The sequence below is a fragment of the Vidua chalybeata genome, chromosome 8 (genome assembly GCF_026979565.1).
Source record: "Vidua chalybeata isolate OUT-0048 chromosome 8, bVidCha1 merged haplotype, whole genome shotgun sequence".
In the NCBI taxonomy this organism is placed as follows: domain Eukaryota; kingdom Metazoa; phylum Chordata; class Aves; order Passeriformes; family Viduidae; genus Vidua; species Vidua chalybeata.
In genome coordinates, this window is record NC_071537.1 from 14227067 (window position 1) to 14242015 (window position 14949).

Genomic DNA, 14949 nt, shown 5'->3' on the forward strand with positions numbered 1-14949 from the left:
GGTGGCTCCCCATTCCCTTCATACCGGGGGAGGGTGTGCGTGCCTGGGGCAGCTGCGCATGGTCTGCAGCGCTGTGGGGATGTCCACCCCTCCCAGGTGCTGGGTGTCCCCAGCGGGTGTGGGGGATGTGCAGGCAGGAGGGATCGGGCAGGACGGCAGGCAGGAATGTGCTGGCAGGAACCCTGTTTACTTCCGCGGAGCAGCTGCAGCCCTGAACAGCAGGGCCCTTGTCAGAGCACGGGCAGGGCCGTGTTCGTGGCCCCACATGGGGCTCTGATGTGGCCATGCTGCCAGCCATGGCAGGCTGGGGGCTTCCTGCCCTGCCCCTGGGCGGAGGCTGGCACCTGGGACCTGCCTTTGGCTCTGCTTTGCATCATCTCTCAGCACCTGAAAAACAGCTCTGTGTGCCCCAGCATTCCCACCCTGTAGCTCTGCAGACTCTGAGGTTTTGGGGCCTTTCATAGGAGGTGAGGATGGGGATGATGCTTTTCTGCCACCATTACCAGCAGTTTGCATGCTTTTGGTCGCTGAAGAGCTCATGTGGCTGCCCTGCGTCCCCTGGCTGTCCCCCAGCTTGGCAGCAGTGGAGCTGGTCATGACCCCGTGGTGGTGGCTGCCTGCCCCTGCACCATCCGGCAGCGCTGCCAGCTGGGAGCCATCTCGGCTGCTGTTCCCGGATGCTCGTGGCTTGGCCGGTGGAAATTTCAGGGAGCAAAGCTGCTCTCATGTGGAAAACATCTTCCCCACCATCCGGCATCCCTCAAAGCCCGAGCCTGGCCGAGTGAGCCTCCACCAGCACGTGCCTTGCCACGGTCTCTGGCCTCAGGCCCCTCCAGTGCATCACCATCATTCCCAGCAGCAACTCCACGTGCAGGGACCTCACGTGTGGGTGCAGCCTGACTCGTCCTGGGCTGAGGTGGGTGCTGACAGCCCCCCACCCCAGGCTGGTGCCTGCCAGCGAGGCAGGAATGGACAGAGGTATGCAAGGAGAGGGGTGGCACTGCCCCGTGGCTGGCGATCTGGGGAACAGACAGTACAGAATGTGTTGGTGACATTCCCTTTTATTTCCTGTTGTAAGAAAAAAAGGTAGAAACCACGGGAGGTAAGAAACAGAGAGCAAGGGCACAGTGTTCCCTGTGTCCCCACTCTGTGCCCAGAAGCAAGGGTTTTGAGGGACAGAGTGGCCCTACCACAGCTCCCATGTCTGGGAAGCTGCCAGGACAGCCTGGGAAAGCCCAGCATGTCAGCTGCATACACTGTGGCTGCTGGGCTGGCTGCCAGCCCATGCTGCCACAGAGCTGGCTGGGTCTTTTTGCATGCACAGGGTTAGCCAGTTCAAGGCCAGGGTGTCCTGGCCCATGGGGACCACTGATGGCAAGCCAGAACTGCTTGATGCCAGCCACGTGCAGACAGCCAGGGAATTGGTGGCCTTGGGTGGCACAGGGAGAACACTGCCTGGCTGGGGATACATTGCCTAGACCAAGTTGTTCCCAGCAGGGGACTGGCTTTGTGATCCTAATAGGAAAGAGTGCAGGGAAAGGAGGAGGTGATGATGGGATTGATAAAGGAGTAGCCCCTCTTCCACAGCACAGCACCCTGCTCCCAGCTCACAGAACCTTTATTGAAGACAGGACTGGTGCATGGGTGGCTGGGGACTGTCCTGAGTCTGCTGGAGCATAGGGGGCTGAGCAGGCTGAGGTAGTTGTCTGGGGGGCCCTGGGGCTGTGGAGGTGAGGCCTGCTGCAGTACTTGGGCCACTCTTTCAAATCCCGCTGGAGCACGGGACTGGGCACCCCCAGGCACTCCCCGCCAGCCCTGGCGCTCATCTCCATCCTCTGCAGCAGCATCAATAAATACAAAAGTCTGCAAGTCCCTGAGCTCAGTCCGGTGCTGCCAGGGCACAGGGGCTGGGGTGCGGGAGTTGGACTCTCCCGTGGCGCTGCTGGGACCACGCCAATGCCAAGGGTTCACACGAGGTTGTTGGCCAGGCGCTCCCGTCTCTCCAGATCGCTCACCACGTCGGCACCGTAGGCATCACCTGGGGAGAGCGATGTTGTGGGGGTAGGTGTGCGTGTGGGGGCACAAGAAACCTGTGGCACCCTCAGATTCATCACTTCCCTCACCCTGCCTGCCATGGCCCCTATGCTCCCGTCCTCCTTACTTGTGTGGCAGCCGTGCATCCAGACACGCTGCCCATCATACTTGCACTGGCACCTCATCACGTTGTTGGAGAAGTCCGACTCAGCCACCTCATGCTTGGGGTTCACAACCACCTGGGGAGGGCAAGGGGCAGGGCTGGCAGCATCTCTGCTATGCCCTGGCCAGGCAGGGCTGTGGCATGCACAGCAGGGTACAGAACAGCACCCTGATGTGCAAGGTGAGAGATGCTGTTGTGCTCATGGAGGGGACTCCCCAGCCCTGAGATTTGGTAGCTTGGTGTCCCCCACCCCTCCATCCCCATACCTGGAAGGTGTAGCTGCCCGGTGGCACATCGGTGATGTCAATCCACTGGCAGTCGATGTCATGGCGGTAGGTGTCCCAGCACCCCACACTCACCCCCTGCTCACCAAAGTTGGCACAGGCGAAGCGTCGCTGAAGACCTGCAGCAAGGAGGGGAAGTGAGGGAGGCACAGACAGAGCCCCTTTGGGGAGCAGAATGGGAGCCTCTGTCAGCTCTGCAGCTAGCACCTACCTTCAGGGCAGTTGGTGTCTTCCAGGCAAAAGCTGGCCTTGTGACCCTCGGCCACCTTGGAGCCATTGAGCGTCAGCAGGTCATAGTGGGTAAAGACCTCAATGCTGTGGAAGTGTCTGTGGGGACAGGGGCTGAGCACAGGACCAGTGCCTGGCCAGGGAGCACATGGCTGGCCCAGGCAACCCCGGCAGAACTTCCAGTAGGGCAGCACCCAGGGACTCAGCAAATTACAACTCTGAAGCCAAATAAAGCCGTAATGACAGTGCTGGCTCAGACGCTGTTAATTACCCCGGGTGGGACAGCCTTTTGGGGACGGGTGCCACCATGCCCTGCCTGGCCCAAGGAGAGGGCAGCTCCCTGCCAGCCCCTGCCTATGGGCCACTCACCGGTGGCACTGGTGCCAAGTCCAGGCATGACGCCCCATCCTCGGTCGGAAATCGGCTCTTCCCAGGTTGTGGATCTGGGAGGAGAAGCGAAGAAGGCGGCGGTGGCCATAGGGCCACTGCATGTTGTCAGCAGAGCGGGAGAGGCAGCGCTCCTCATGGGCACAGTACAGCAGCCCCAGGGGTCGGTCCTCCAGGTAGGCTGTCTCCTGCACCAGCTGGGCGTTCATCACCAGGTCTGGGGCATCTGGAATGGAGGGGATCAGCGGGGATTGAGACGGTGATCCCCACCCCGCATAGCACCCCCTACTCTCCTACAGGAGAAGGGGGGTGCTCCCTCCAGCAGTACCCCATGGGCTCCTGCTACTCACGGGCAGTGCAGGTGACCCCTGCTGAGAAGCGTCCCCCGCCGCTGGGGCAATGGACAGGGCCATGGTGCTGGCACTGCTGGAGGGCCAGCTCGGTGCCGGCACAGCGCACCCCACTCATCACAACCTGGGTGGCATCGGGGCTGCCTGCCCAGTACCACGTCTCCTGAACAGAGGAGGAGCACAGTGCTTGGGACCAGTCCTTGCAGCCCTTGCCAGCTCCCACCTGCCTCCCCTCCTGCCCTAACACTGCCACCGGGATTTGTCCCTGCACCATCCCATCCCAGAGCCCCTGGCCACACCATGCCCACGCTATCCATCCTGCAGGACCCCTGCAGTTCTGGCCCCAGGCTGGTACCCCACTCACCTGGAGGGCATGGCTGGCAAAGCCCAGCCCCAGCTGCCTGCAGACCACCATGGCCTCGTTCAGGCCCCACTGTGCACCACACACTGCACCCCACTGCAGCTGTCCCTGCACTGGCACCAGCACCTCCACCACGCCTTCCTCGGGGTTGCGGCCCCCAGCCAGCCGCACCTGTTGGCAGAGAGGGGCTGAACTGGAATGTGGCACAGACCGTCAGCTCTCCCATCCCACATTGCAATGGGACAAGCAGCCCCGCACATCCAGCTGAATATATCCCTCATCTTCATCTCCCTCCTTTCCCCCCTACAAGACCAATTTTGCCACCAGATCATCCTGCAGAACCCCATCAGGGTGCTGCTCTGTATCCCCCCATCCCCTGGGTCACCCCAGGGCTGCTCTGATTATCCACACTGGGCATTGAGCTTGGGGAGCAGGGACTGTGCAATGGGGCTGGGGTTCAACAGGCTCTGGGAAGGAGGCAGGGACTCACCTGGCTCTTGAAGTCCATGTAGGGCATGTGGCAGCGGACGGCAGCATCAGCTTCGTGCCGACACCCATTCTGCTCAGCATCCTGGAAGCGACACTCGCCCAGGGAGCGCTCATGGCCAGTGCACTGTACATTGCTCATATGGATGGGCCCCAGACCTAAAGCATAGGAAGGGTCAGTGCTCCCTACTCCATGACCACCCTGGAGCAGGACCCTCATCCTCCTTCCCCTGATCTGGGCATTCTCTATGGGAATGGGGCTGCCCATGGCAGGAGCAGTCAGGGTAGCTTCATCCCAGGGTGGGCTGGAGCTGTGTGAGCATCCCAGGATTCTCCAGCAGGACACATTAGACCAGTTGATTTCCCCATCATACCCCTCCAACCCCAGAGGTTCCCCAAGTCCATGCTGTAACACCTGCCTCACCTTGTCCCATCCGGGCTCCCACCAGGGCCTGCTTCGCTGTCCCATAGCCCAGCTGCCGGCACACCACACTGGCTGCAGCCAGGTCCCACTGCTTGTCACACACGGTGCCCCACTGCCCGTGGCGTAGCACCTCCACCCGGCCCTCACCAGCATGGGTGCCCGCTCGCAGCCGCACTGGGAGCACCTGGGTACAGAGAGCAGCCAGTCAGCAAGCCCAGGACACAGCCAGCCCCCTCCTCAAGTGCAAACGGGGTGGCTGAGTGCTGCTCAGCCCTGGGACTCTCTGTCGGTGGGAGAGGGTATGGAACTCTGCAAGGGCTCACCTTTCCTGGGGCTGTCTTGTTCTTGCCCTTTCCCTTCTGGAAGGCAGGGCCAAGGAGACAGCTAACGATGGCGTGCATGCCGTGGGGGCAGGCGTGCTGGCGGGGGGCTGGTGGGGCCATCTGCATTGGGCAGCGGGCCAGGTGGGGCTCTGAGCCCTGACACCGCACCTTGTGCACCCAGAAGCTGTTCTTCTGGCTGAGGGTCTTCAGGCTGCCAAGGGAGAGGAGCAGGGCCAGGGTCAGCTCGGGTGCCAGACTCTCCCCCACCCAGTGCTCATGCTGGGCGCTCATTCAAGGTGCCCTGCTCACCATGCACAGCGCTGAGTCCTACCTGGAGTTGGGGTCCTTCAGCTTCCTGTTCCAGAGCTTTCTGTGGGTGTACAGAGCCAGGAAGTGAGGCAGCATGCTGACACTGCCCAACTCCGAACCCCCTGCCCCGTCATTTCTGCCCTCCTTGGCAGGAGATGGAGACCCCAGGGTACGTCATATTCTCTCCCCACTGGCAATTACTGTGCCAAGCCCGTCTATACCATGTGTCCCAGTGGGACTGTGCGACTCCTGGCACCAGTAGGGGCTCATTATGGACTGTATTTATAGTTCCAGGCTGAGACAGGGTGGGAGGGACCAAGGAACACTCATCTTTCCTCTCCTTTCTCCCACACTTTGCCAGTCATGATGGTGACCATCTCCAAAGACCTCTGGATGCTGCTGAGCCCAACTGTGACCGTTGTCAAAAGCCCAAGAAGGGGATGCAGGCATGGCCAGGCCGTACCAGCACCTCGCACACCCACCCACATGTGCAGCCCTTCTCTGACCACTGCTCCAGTCTCTTGTCCCCACAGTGTGTCCAGCCAGGCACCTGCCCCACATGCCCAGGTGCAGCGCATGTCTCCCACATCCCTACCGGTAGAAGCTGGTGTTGATGTGCTTCTCCCGGGGGAAGCCCAGCATCCCGCAGACCACGCGGCTGTTGTTCCTGGTCCAGTTGGCATCACACACCTGCCTCCAGCGCCCGTTGTGCTTCACCTCCACAGCACCCTCCATCACTGGCATGCTCAGCTTGGCCCGTGCCAGGATGGGCTTGAGCCGCACCTCCTCCAGGGTTAGTCCCAGCACCTGCCACAGTGGGCATGGGGTGGGCGTGGAGCTCCAGCATCGAGGGCAGAGTGTTCAGAAAAGGGGCCAGGGGAAGGGTTAGTGGGACCTGCCACTAACCCCGGCGTACCCTGCTGGCCACAGGTGAATGCCATGGGTCCCCACTCACCTCTCCCAAGTGACCAGAGGTGGTAGCCTGGGGGGAGTTGCCAGGCAGGCGCTGTCCTGAGCACACCACACCAGCATCCTCACCATGGTGGCAGTCACTGATGCCCCAGCCATTGTGGACACACTCTGCCAGAGAGCCTTCGCTGCCCCCACATCGCACGTTGTCCAGCCAGATGGGGCCTGGGGACACAGCGTCATAGGCCCCATGCAGTGGTGCAGACAGCCCCGTGGGGAGGCTCCCACAGCCAGCGGGGAGCACACTGCCCTCATCAGGAGCCCCTGCCTCCATTCCCCACCTGCCCCCTACCTTCCCCTTGGCCGTAGGTGGCACTGTGGGTCCAGGTGATGGCTGCGGTGTAACCCAGCTGTCGGCAGGCCACGGTGGCCGCATGGAAGTCGAAGCCGTCATCGCACACGGTGCCCCAGCGCCCCTGGTACAGCACCTCCAGTCGGCCCTCTCCAGCTGGACCCCGTGGTCCCCCCAGCCGCAGCTGCACCGGGGCCAGCTCCTGTCTGCTGGGGGCCACCCAGCACAGCACCAGCACCAGCACCAGCAGGATGTGACTTGTGCCAGTTGGCATCACCATCATGGTTCTGTGAGTGGATGCCTGGGGACAGACCAACAATGAGTCCTTGGGGACCATGGCAGAGTGGGGGAGCAGCTGCAGCCCCCCTCTGCTGCAGGAGCTGGGCAATGGTGGAGGGATCTCGTGCCCTCTTGCACAGTGGTGTCATTCCTGTCCCTGTGCTGTGGGGGATGCATGGGCTGGTCCCTGCCATACTCACAGTATACCCCAGCCCTACACTCTTCACAGGTCACCCAGCTCTGACACAGCCCTCCTGGGCACTGACAGCCATGGGCCGCCCCACGAACACTGCCCTGCGCTCTTGTTGCTTCCTGTTTGCCCCATGTTTCAGGACATGGGTGAGGGCCCCACAGAGCCCCCTTTCATGGTCCACCTGGATTCTCTACTGAACACCAGGATTCCTCCCCATCTTGCACACAGCCCCATCCCCATCACCTCACCTCTTCCCCTGCATCCTCATTCAGAGCATTGGTAGGATTGCTGACCCCCCTCCAAGTACCCAGACTTCCCCTCCCAGGGCCATCTCTGGCACTCACCCTGGCAAGGGATGGTGGTGCCGGACCGGCAGCGGTGCGGGGCAGGCGGTGGAGAGGGACACGGTGGTGGCGAGGGGACGCAGCGGTAGCGCTGGCGGCAGTGGATCCCGCAGCTCCTGCCTCCCGCTGGGCACCGCCTGCAGCCGCTTTTATGGTGCGACGGGGTGGGCCGACCCGAGGGGGCCCCCCGCCTCCCCGCCTCTGGTCTGGAGCCCAGCCCTGCTCCCTGCCCACCCCCGGCCCTACTCTGCCTCACCGCACACTGGGGCAAACCCGTTCCTGTCCCAAACCCTGTCCTTTCCTGTCCAGCCGGGAGGATCTGAGCTGTCCCGGACAGTCCCTACCTGCTGTGAGGCTGGACCTCCCCCGAGTCCAAATTCCCTCGCTCAGGGATGCTCCCCTCACTGGGCTGTCCCGCAGCCTGCCACAGCATGGACTTTCTGGAGATGACGAACTGCTATGCCGGGGACACTCCCTGCAGCTTCCCACTCACGCAGTGGTTCAAGTGGGTGCACGGGCATAGGATGCCTGGAGGTGCTGCGGTGGGGCCAGGACTCGGGGGACACAGGGACCACGGCAGGGTATGGGATGGTACCGTGAGCCGGGAGCACAGTTATCCCGGGGCTTGGGGCATCACCTATGCCATCCATAAACCGGGCTGGCTGTGAGGGTCCTCAGGCTCAGCCCCGCTCCGTGGGACGTGGAGACTGGTGATGCGCGCCCCCGCCCCCGCCCCGACTTGCCCCGGGAGCAACCTCCGGCTTGGGGTGCCGCCAGTCCCCGGGGCACCCTGCTGCCCACACACCCGCCGTGCCCCGCCGTGGGATGGGGATAAACAGGAAACCCAGTGCTCCGGCCGTGCCCAGGGACCGGCCAGGAATGTGCCGGTGGCCACCGGACTGTTTGTTTGGAGTCAAAGCAGCCGGATCCTGCCGGGAGGAGCCAGGATCAACACGGCCGGGAATAGCCCGTGAGCTCATCGCCACGTCTCGCAAGGACCTACAGCACCTCTGGGTGTGCAGGGATGCACAACTCTGGGTCCCCCTCGCAGGGGACTCTCATCCCAGCCCTCTGCCTTGGCCGGGATCAGGGCAATGTCCTGAAGCCTCTGCTGCGAGATGGTCCCCCAGAATGGAGGCCACGGAAAGCCCTGGGGAAGGGCAGGGTTGGGGCCAGCAGTGGAGCCCGTGACTCATTCGTCTCGACGTTTTGGAGATCAATTGCTTAAGTGTGAAGCCAGGAGCCTCCCCCGAACTCCTCCCCCGGCAAATGCTGGCAGGGGCGCAGGGCAGGCGGGTTCTGGGTCCCGCTCCCAGCTCTGCCTCTGCTCCTGGGGACAGCAAGAAGAGAGAAGTGAGGGGGCTGGTGGGCTCTCCCACATCTGGGAGCTGCCAGCCTCTTCTCGCAGCAGTACGGGCACTGTGTCCTGCCGCTCATGCGATCGTGGCGGGCTGGAGGTGTCCCCCTTTGCCCTGAGGTGTCAGCCAATGAGCCCCTCATCTCCCTCGTGGCTCACTGGGTGCCAGCACCTGCAATCCCGGGCAGCCAGCAACGGCAGCAGCTAAAAATACACGGCCGGCAGCAGGGCAGCCCCTGCGCGGGAAGCTGTGGGCGGAGGGCGGGCGTGCGGGGCTATTCTCAGAGGGCTGCGGGACTATTCCTGGCCGGTCAATATTGATTCAGCCAGCTCAGGTGCAGCAGCTCACCCTGTCAGCACCGTATTTAGGGCCCGGCAGGAGGCGAGGCGGGCGGCTGAATTGGGAGCATTGTCTGGCGGAGGAAGAGGGCAGGGAGAGGATGTGAGCTCTGTAATCTGCAGCCAGCGGCTCCCGGCAGCAGCCCGGGTGAGGGGCACACCCCGAGCCTGCTGTGGCTGAGGAGTGGCCAGCACGGAACATCTGCCCAGGGGACGCAGGGACGGGGCCAGAACACGTGCAAGCAGCTTCCGTCGGGAATAGGAGCATGTGTGAGACACGAGGGGACAGCTGCTGCTCCTGGCTCCTGTGGTTTCTGAGCTGCTGGGCACGTGTCTGCTGTGCACACAGCCACAAAAGCCAGGGGACAGCTGGGGACTTCAGGTACCAAAGCAGTATCCAGGCAGCTTGTTCTAAGTACTTAGGATGGTCTGGACCTGCCCTGAGCTGTAGAGCTAAATACAAACAGCCATGCATGCACCTGAGTCTGCATCAATGGGCAGAGAAGAGGGTGAGGGGCCGTTTGTCCCTGTTCACTACTCTGAAATGTGCCTGTGCTCTCTGGCAGCTCCCCCAAGGCTGCATTACCGGCAAGCGTAGATAACACAGTAGGAGCTGCATGAGTTGCTCAAAAAACACGGTGAGAGTGCTCATGACAGAGCCCAGGCCAGGGTTTATTTTCCATGGGCACAGGCAGGGACTGACTGAGGCTTGCCATTGGTCATGCAGGGTCCAGGAGCCGCTGGGGCAAGGCTGGGTTGTGGCAGGCTGGGAGCAACCATCTGTTCAAGGTGATGGTAGCAGCTGGCAGCACAAGGGACCCCTGCCAGCCTACAACCAGCTCTCAGGAGATGCTGCTGCCCTGAGGTACTGGGGAATCAAGTTGGGGATGGGCAGGGATCTGCGCTGCATCAGTAGAGCATGCTGCTGTCGCAGCCCTGTGTTGGTGAAGTCAGTTTCACCAATCTCATCAGAGATGCCTGAAATCCTCGATAGCCACCTGGGCGGCATTGCGTCCTGCTGCTCCCATCACTCCTCCTCCTGCAAGAAAGGAGAAATGGGGAATGCTGGTGCACCTCTTCCACATGCCCCTTTCTTCCTTCTGCAGGCCTCCATGAGGGTCCTAGCTCCCAGCTCTACTCACCAGGGTGGGCTCCACTTCCACACAGGTACAGGCCAGGAATTGGGGACCGGTAGCCAGAGTAGGATGGTGCTGGCCGGGCGAAGTACAGCTGGTCCAGAGACATCCCTCCATGGAAGATATTCTGCCAACAGAGCTCTGTGAGCTAGCTGTGCCTGGCCCAGGCCCGTGTGCCCACTAGCACTGGCACCAGAGCGATGCTTAGAGTTGACACGCATGGTACCCACTCCACCGGGCAGCCCAAAGATCCTCTCCAGGTCTGGTGGTGTCAGGATGTCCCTGCCAATGACAGATGCCTTGAAGCCTGGGGCATAGTCTTCGATGCAATCAAACACTAGAGAAAGATGAAGGGACTAATGGTGGGCAGCCCGGGGGGACATGGTAGCAAACCCCTGCAGCTCCAGGGCAGCTCTGCCCATGGGTGTTCCTGGGGTCTGTGTGTGCATTACGTACCCGTGTCTGCATATGCATTTCTGGCCTGCTCGTCCCAGGACCGACCGCCTGCCAGCATGGACGGGGTGTACTGCGTGAAGAGGGACACGACGTGGCAGCCTGGCGGGGCCAGCCCTGGGTCCAGTGCTGAGGGAATGCAGAGCTCGATCATGGGCCTGGGGGAGGAGTACACCAACTGGGCAGGCAGAGGGGGACCCAGCCATTCCACATCACCTTCCTCAGCATGCTCTGACTGTCCTGTCCCTTCTCCAGCACACCAAGGTGTGCCAGTACATGCTCCTACCTGCTGGAGGGGTGCCCGTGGGCAGCCTCAGTGAATGCCTGATGCAGGAGCTGGGTGCCCTCGCAGTTGAGATGTATGGAGCACTGGTGGTGGGGCAGGGGCTGGCCGTCGCGGGCATTGGGGGCAGCCAGGAAGCTGGGCAGCCGATCCACCGCCACTGGGCATGGGATGTGGAGATGGAGGAAGTGGAGTGCAGCCTCTTGCTGAGCCTGGCACCAGTGTTCCTCCAGCAGGGATGGCAGCAGAAGTGTCCTTGCTGGTACCTACCATTGATCTTGGTGACAGGTGAGCGTGTGTCAAGCTGCCGGATCCGCTGGACAAAATCCTTCGGCAGCTTCTCCTAGGGTGGGATATACCAGTGCAGAGGCTGGCTGTGAGAGGCAGTGAGAATGGGGCTATTCCAACATGCCAAGCCCCCACCAGGCCCATGCACTCCATACCTGAGGAATAAGTTCCAGAAAGGTGATTTGGGGGGAGGCATTGGACAGCACCAGTTTGCTCCTCACCTCTGTCCCATCCTGCAGCACGACACCCTGCGCCTCCCCGTCGCTGCCCAGCAGCACGTGGCACACTGCCTGGGCACGCGTAGGGGACAAAACTTTACCAAGAGCATCCCTGCTGCCTCTGGGGATGGCCAAGCAGCTTCCCTCTCCCAGACACCCCGTACCTTCTCCGCAAAGATGTGGGCTCCCCGGGCAGTTGCTGCCTGGGCGATGGCTTGGGACAGGGCTCCCATGCCACCTGCCACGTAGCCCCAGGCCCCCCGCCGTCCCTCCAGCTCACCCATGACATGGTGCAAGAGCACATACCTGTGGTAGCAGGACCTAGGATTAGCTGCTGGCTGAGGGGATGGATCTGTCCCCTGCATGGGTAGTGAGGATGGTGCCACAGCCCCCACATCCTCCCCATGGGACCATGCCACCTCATGGGATGTCAACTCAGTTACAGGGAGCACCAGCCAGGACTCAGCCTAGCCCGGGACAACAGGTGCCCAAACCGTGAAGGAATAAGTGGGGGCCGCTGAGGAAAGCCATATGGCAGGGCTGGGGGCAGCCCCTTGCCCAGCACCAATCCCTGAGGAACCCTCCCTGAACAGGCAGTGGGAGGGAGAGGCAAGGGGGCAGGGCATGGGGTACTGGTGTGCAGCAGAGCCAAGCACAGAGCATGGCAAGAGGGGACAGTGCAGGCATGAGCCCCAGGGGAAGGGTCCCTCACCCACTGCCGGGGGTGTGTGGGCTGGCCATGGCTCCAATCACAGCATCAGTAGCCAGAGTTGCCTTCAGGGGTTCTGACTCAAACCAGTGATCCAGGATCTGGCCCAGGAGAAAGAGAGCATGCCAGGCTTGGGGTGGGGAGCTGCCGCAGCATCCTGGCAGGCAGGAGAGGCAGTGGGTGTTTCCACACCAGCACTGCCAGCACGCACCTTGGAGATGGGAGCTGTGAGCACCTCGTAATAGCGGGGCAGCTGCCGCCCCAGTGCCAGCCCTGGGGGTTGAGAGGTGGTGTGAGACCTGCATGGCTGTGCCAGGGCTGGCTACTGGTGCCCAGCTGGGTTTGGAGGTCAGTCAGTGGGACCAAGGTGAGCAAGCCTACCAGAGCCTGCCAGCCCAGACTGGGCTCCTGAGGAGGCTCTGCATTGCCCATCCCAGGTGCTGGCAAACACCCCTTGCTGTCGGGGTTCCCTGGCATCCCAGATGTACCTGCTTGCAGCAAGGGCTTCAGGGTTCGCAGGTTCCTGAGCTGCTGGAGCAGGGAACCCTTTCCCAGGGCAGCTGTATCTACTGGAGGGGCATCCAGCAGTGGGTCAAGGGCCAACACCATGTGCCCCATGAACGCCTCATACTCAGGGTAGGCCTGGAAGGAGACAGAGGGTGGACAACAAGGACTGCACCATGGTGGGTGCAATGGATACCCCACCAGGAGCATCCCTGCCATGCAGGGGTAGGGCAGCCCCTCGTGGGTTTTGCTGTGCCAGGTGCATGTCCCTGGTGGTACCTGGGCATCCTTCTGGGAGAACTGAGCAATCTGCTGCTGAGTCTGAGCCATGTCATGTCCCAGCAGAAGGGAGCGAGGAGGGCTCCTGTCCTCCAGCAGTGGGGTGAAGGAGTAGGGGTCCCGTGGGAGCACCCTCAGACCGTGCTGCTGCAAGACAGGGATGTCTCCACTGCAGGACCCACCCTGCAGGGACAGCCTGGCAGCAGGGTCCCCTTCCTTGCATGCTGTGAGTTGCCAGCAGCCCAGCAAAGGGTGGGTGCCAGTACCTGCAGCTCCAGATCAGCATAGATTTGTGGTCGCAGCAGGCTGAGCAGATATGATGCCCGGGAGAACTTGAACCCTGGAACATGTGGGGTGGTGTGGAATGTCCACCACCAGGGCTGGCCAGGGGGACAAGGGGCATGCAGTGGTACCTGGCACAATCTCCTCGGTGACGGCCGCGCCGCCCAACACGTGACGCTTCTCCAGCACAGCTGTGCGCAGCCCTGCCTGCTGCAGGTAGGCAGCCTGTGGGGAGCACGGTACACACTGCCCATCCCTCCAGCTGGGATGTCACTGCCAACTCTTGCACGTGGTGCCCCCCTCACTAGGGAGGGCCAACCCCATGGACATTGCCACCAAAGCCCCCCCTTGCTCACAGCACAGCCCCTTCCCAGTCCCTTACTGTCCCCTGTGGATGGAGGACAGGCAGCACACCACTCTAGGTACTCACTGCCACCAGCCCGTTGTGCCCTGCAAGAAGAGAGAGAGATGAGCAGAGCCCAGTGTTGGTGATGGGCCCACAGCACAGGGCACCCTGCCGTGCCTGGGGCATGGGGCTGTCCCAATAACAGGGCCACCCCAATAACAGGCTCTAGACACAGGGATACAGGTGACAAGGAGAATCCTCCCCCAGCCCTACAGCCCTGGCCCTAATGGTGCAGCAGAGGGGAACAGAAGTGCTCAAGGCAGATGCTCCAACAGTCCTCTGTATGCTGGGGGGTTGCAATTTGTGCCAGACCCCTGTGTCGTGCCAAGCACGAGGAGCAGTCTGGAGGTTTGCAATGCATCCAGCACTACTGTGGTCCCCACCTAGCTGCTCCTCTGCTACCAGCTCTGGGGGGAGAGCAGATGTGGGTCCTCGCCGGCTGCCCGCAGCTCGACTCTTGCTCCCTTGCTCTGTTACCTGCGCCGATCACCACCGCGTCGTATTCCTGCTGCAGCTGGGCTGCAGCCCCGGCATGGGCCAAACGCGCTCCTGATGGCCCCAGGGACAGATGCCAGCCCTGCGGCCAGCGGGACGAGCAGACCAGACTCAGTCTTCCCCGAAGCCCGGCTGCCATCGCCCCGCAGCCTCCGGCCATGGCTGCCCTGCGTCCGGCAGCCTGGACTTCGCTTTCACGGCGGAACTTTTCCCAGGGCTTCCGGGCACAGGGAGGGGACGGGGGGCCAGGGCAGGGAACGCCTTGAGGAGGCGGGGAAGCTGGTCGGGACAGCGGCACCCGCCGAGCGCTGCCCAGCTGCTGCTGTCCCCAGCGAGGCGCGGACCGTGGCGCAGTTCAGCCAGGGGCTTGCAGCGGGGCCGGAGACGAGCCCCAGGGCTGAGAAGGGGTCAGATCCTGCCTGGGGCTCAGCACGGGGCCAGGAGCTCCCCAGGCTGTACTCCAGGCTGTAGTCCGGCTGAGCAGGCAGGCGGGGGCCTGAGAGCCCCCTTCCCCAGCTCCTGTTGTGCTCCAGGGATGAGCCAGAGGCACGTGGCTGGGGTGATGGGCCAAGCACCGGCAGGACAGAGGGAATTTGCCCCCCCCCCCCCCCTCACAGCCCCAAACGCAGCCCTGAAAGCAGCAGGAAAAGGAGCAGTTTGGGAATGAGCTTGGCTTTGAATCCAGAACTATTGCTCAGCGGGGCAAATTCCAGCTCAGCAGAATGAGCAAAGGCCCTGTCATGGTCCAGTGCTCCCTTAATTGCTGTCCCCAGC

General features: G+C 62.4%; 2 protein-coding genes across 3 annotated transcripts; both read right to left on the reverse strand.

Annotated features, from left to right (window-relative positions):
- Positions 1-1091: 1091 nt before the first annotated feature.
- Positions 1092-7066, reverse strand: LOXL4 (lysyl oxidase like 4). The gene is given in 17 exon segments (XM_053949101.1): positions 1092-2038; positions 2162-2273; positions 2464-2600; positions 2693-2808; positions 3079-3322; positions 3447-3609; positions 3811-3978; positions 4298-4452; positions 4718-4901; positions 5041-5251; positions 5372-5410; positions 5945-6156; positions 6305-6483; positions 6611-6918; positions 6920-6978; positions 6981-7024; positions 7027-7066. Coding segments are annotated over 17 exon segments (2442 nt in total). The 3' UTR covers positions 1092-1967.
- Positions 7067-9770: 2704 nt separating this feature from the next.
- On the reverse strand, positions 9771-14489 carry PYROXD2 (pyridine nucleotide-disulphide oxidoreductase domain 2). 2 transcript variants are annotated; one of them, XM_053949042.1, is made up of 16 exons: positions 14158-14489; positions 13705-13724; positions 13406-13499; positions 13259-13332; positions 12993-13136; positions 12698-12851; positions 12421-12482; positions 12213-12310; positions 11665-11806; positions 11438-11572; positions 11265-11337; positions 10998-11154; positions 10715-10869; positions 10489-10595; positions 10265-10385; positions 9771-10161 (listed from the first exon to the last, which is right to left on the reverse strand). In XM_053949042.1, exons 1-16 carry the CDS (start codon positions 14333-14335, stop codon positions 10091-10093), a joined length of 1785 nt encoding a protein of 594 aa, XP_053805017.1. In that variant the 5' UTR covers positions 14336-14489; the 3' UTR covers positions 9771-10090. The 2 variants fall into 2 exon arrangements, with proteins under 2 accessions (XP_053805017.1, XP_053805016.1); XM_053949041.1 differs by having other exon boundaries at positions 12993-13139.
- Positions 14490-14949: the final 460 nt, after the last annotated feature.

What these genes read in the sequence shown, in the direction of transcription:
- PYROXD2 (XM_053949041.1), bottom strand. Translation starts at nt 14,335, where the DNA reads ATGGCCGGAGGCTGCGGGGCGATGGCAGCCGGGCTTCGGGGAAGACTG. An exon ending in CGCGGTGGTGATCGGCGCAG is followed by an intron (nt 13,725 to 14,157) that starts GTAACAGAGCAA and finishes CTCTTCTTGCAG; the next exon opens with GGCACAACGGGCTGGTGGCA. An exon ending in CCCACATCTTTGCGGAGAAG is followed by an intron (nt 11,573 to 11,664) that starts GTACGGGGTGTC and finishes ACGCGTGCCCAG; the next exon opens with GCAGTGTGCCACGTGCTGCT.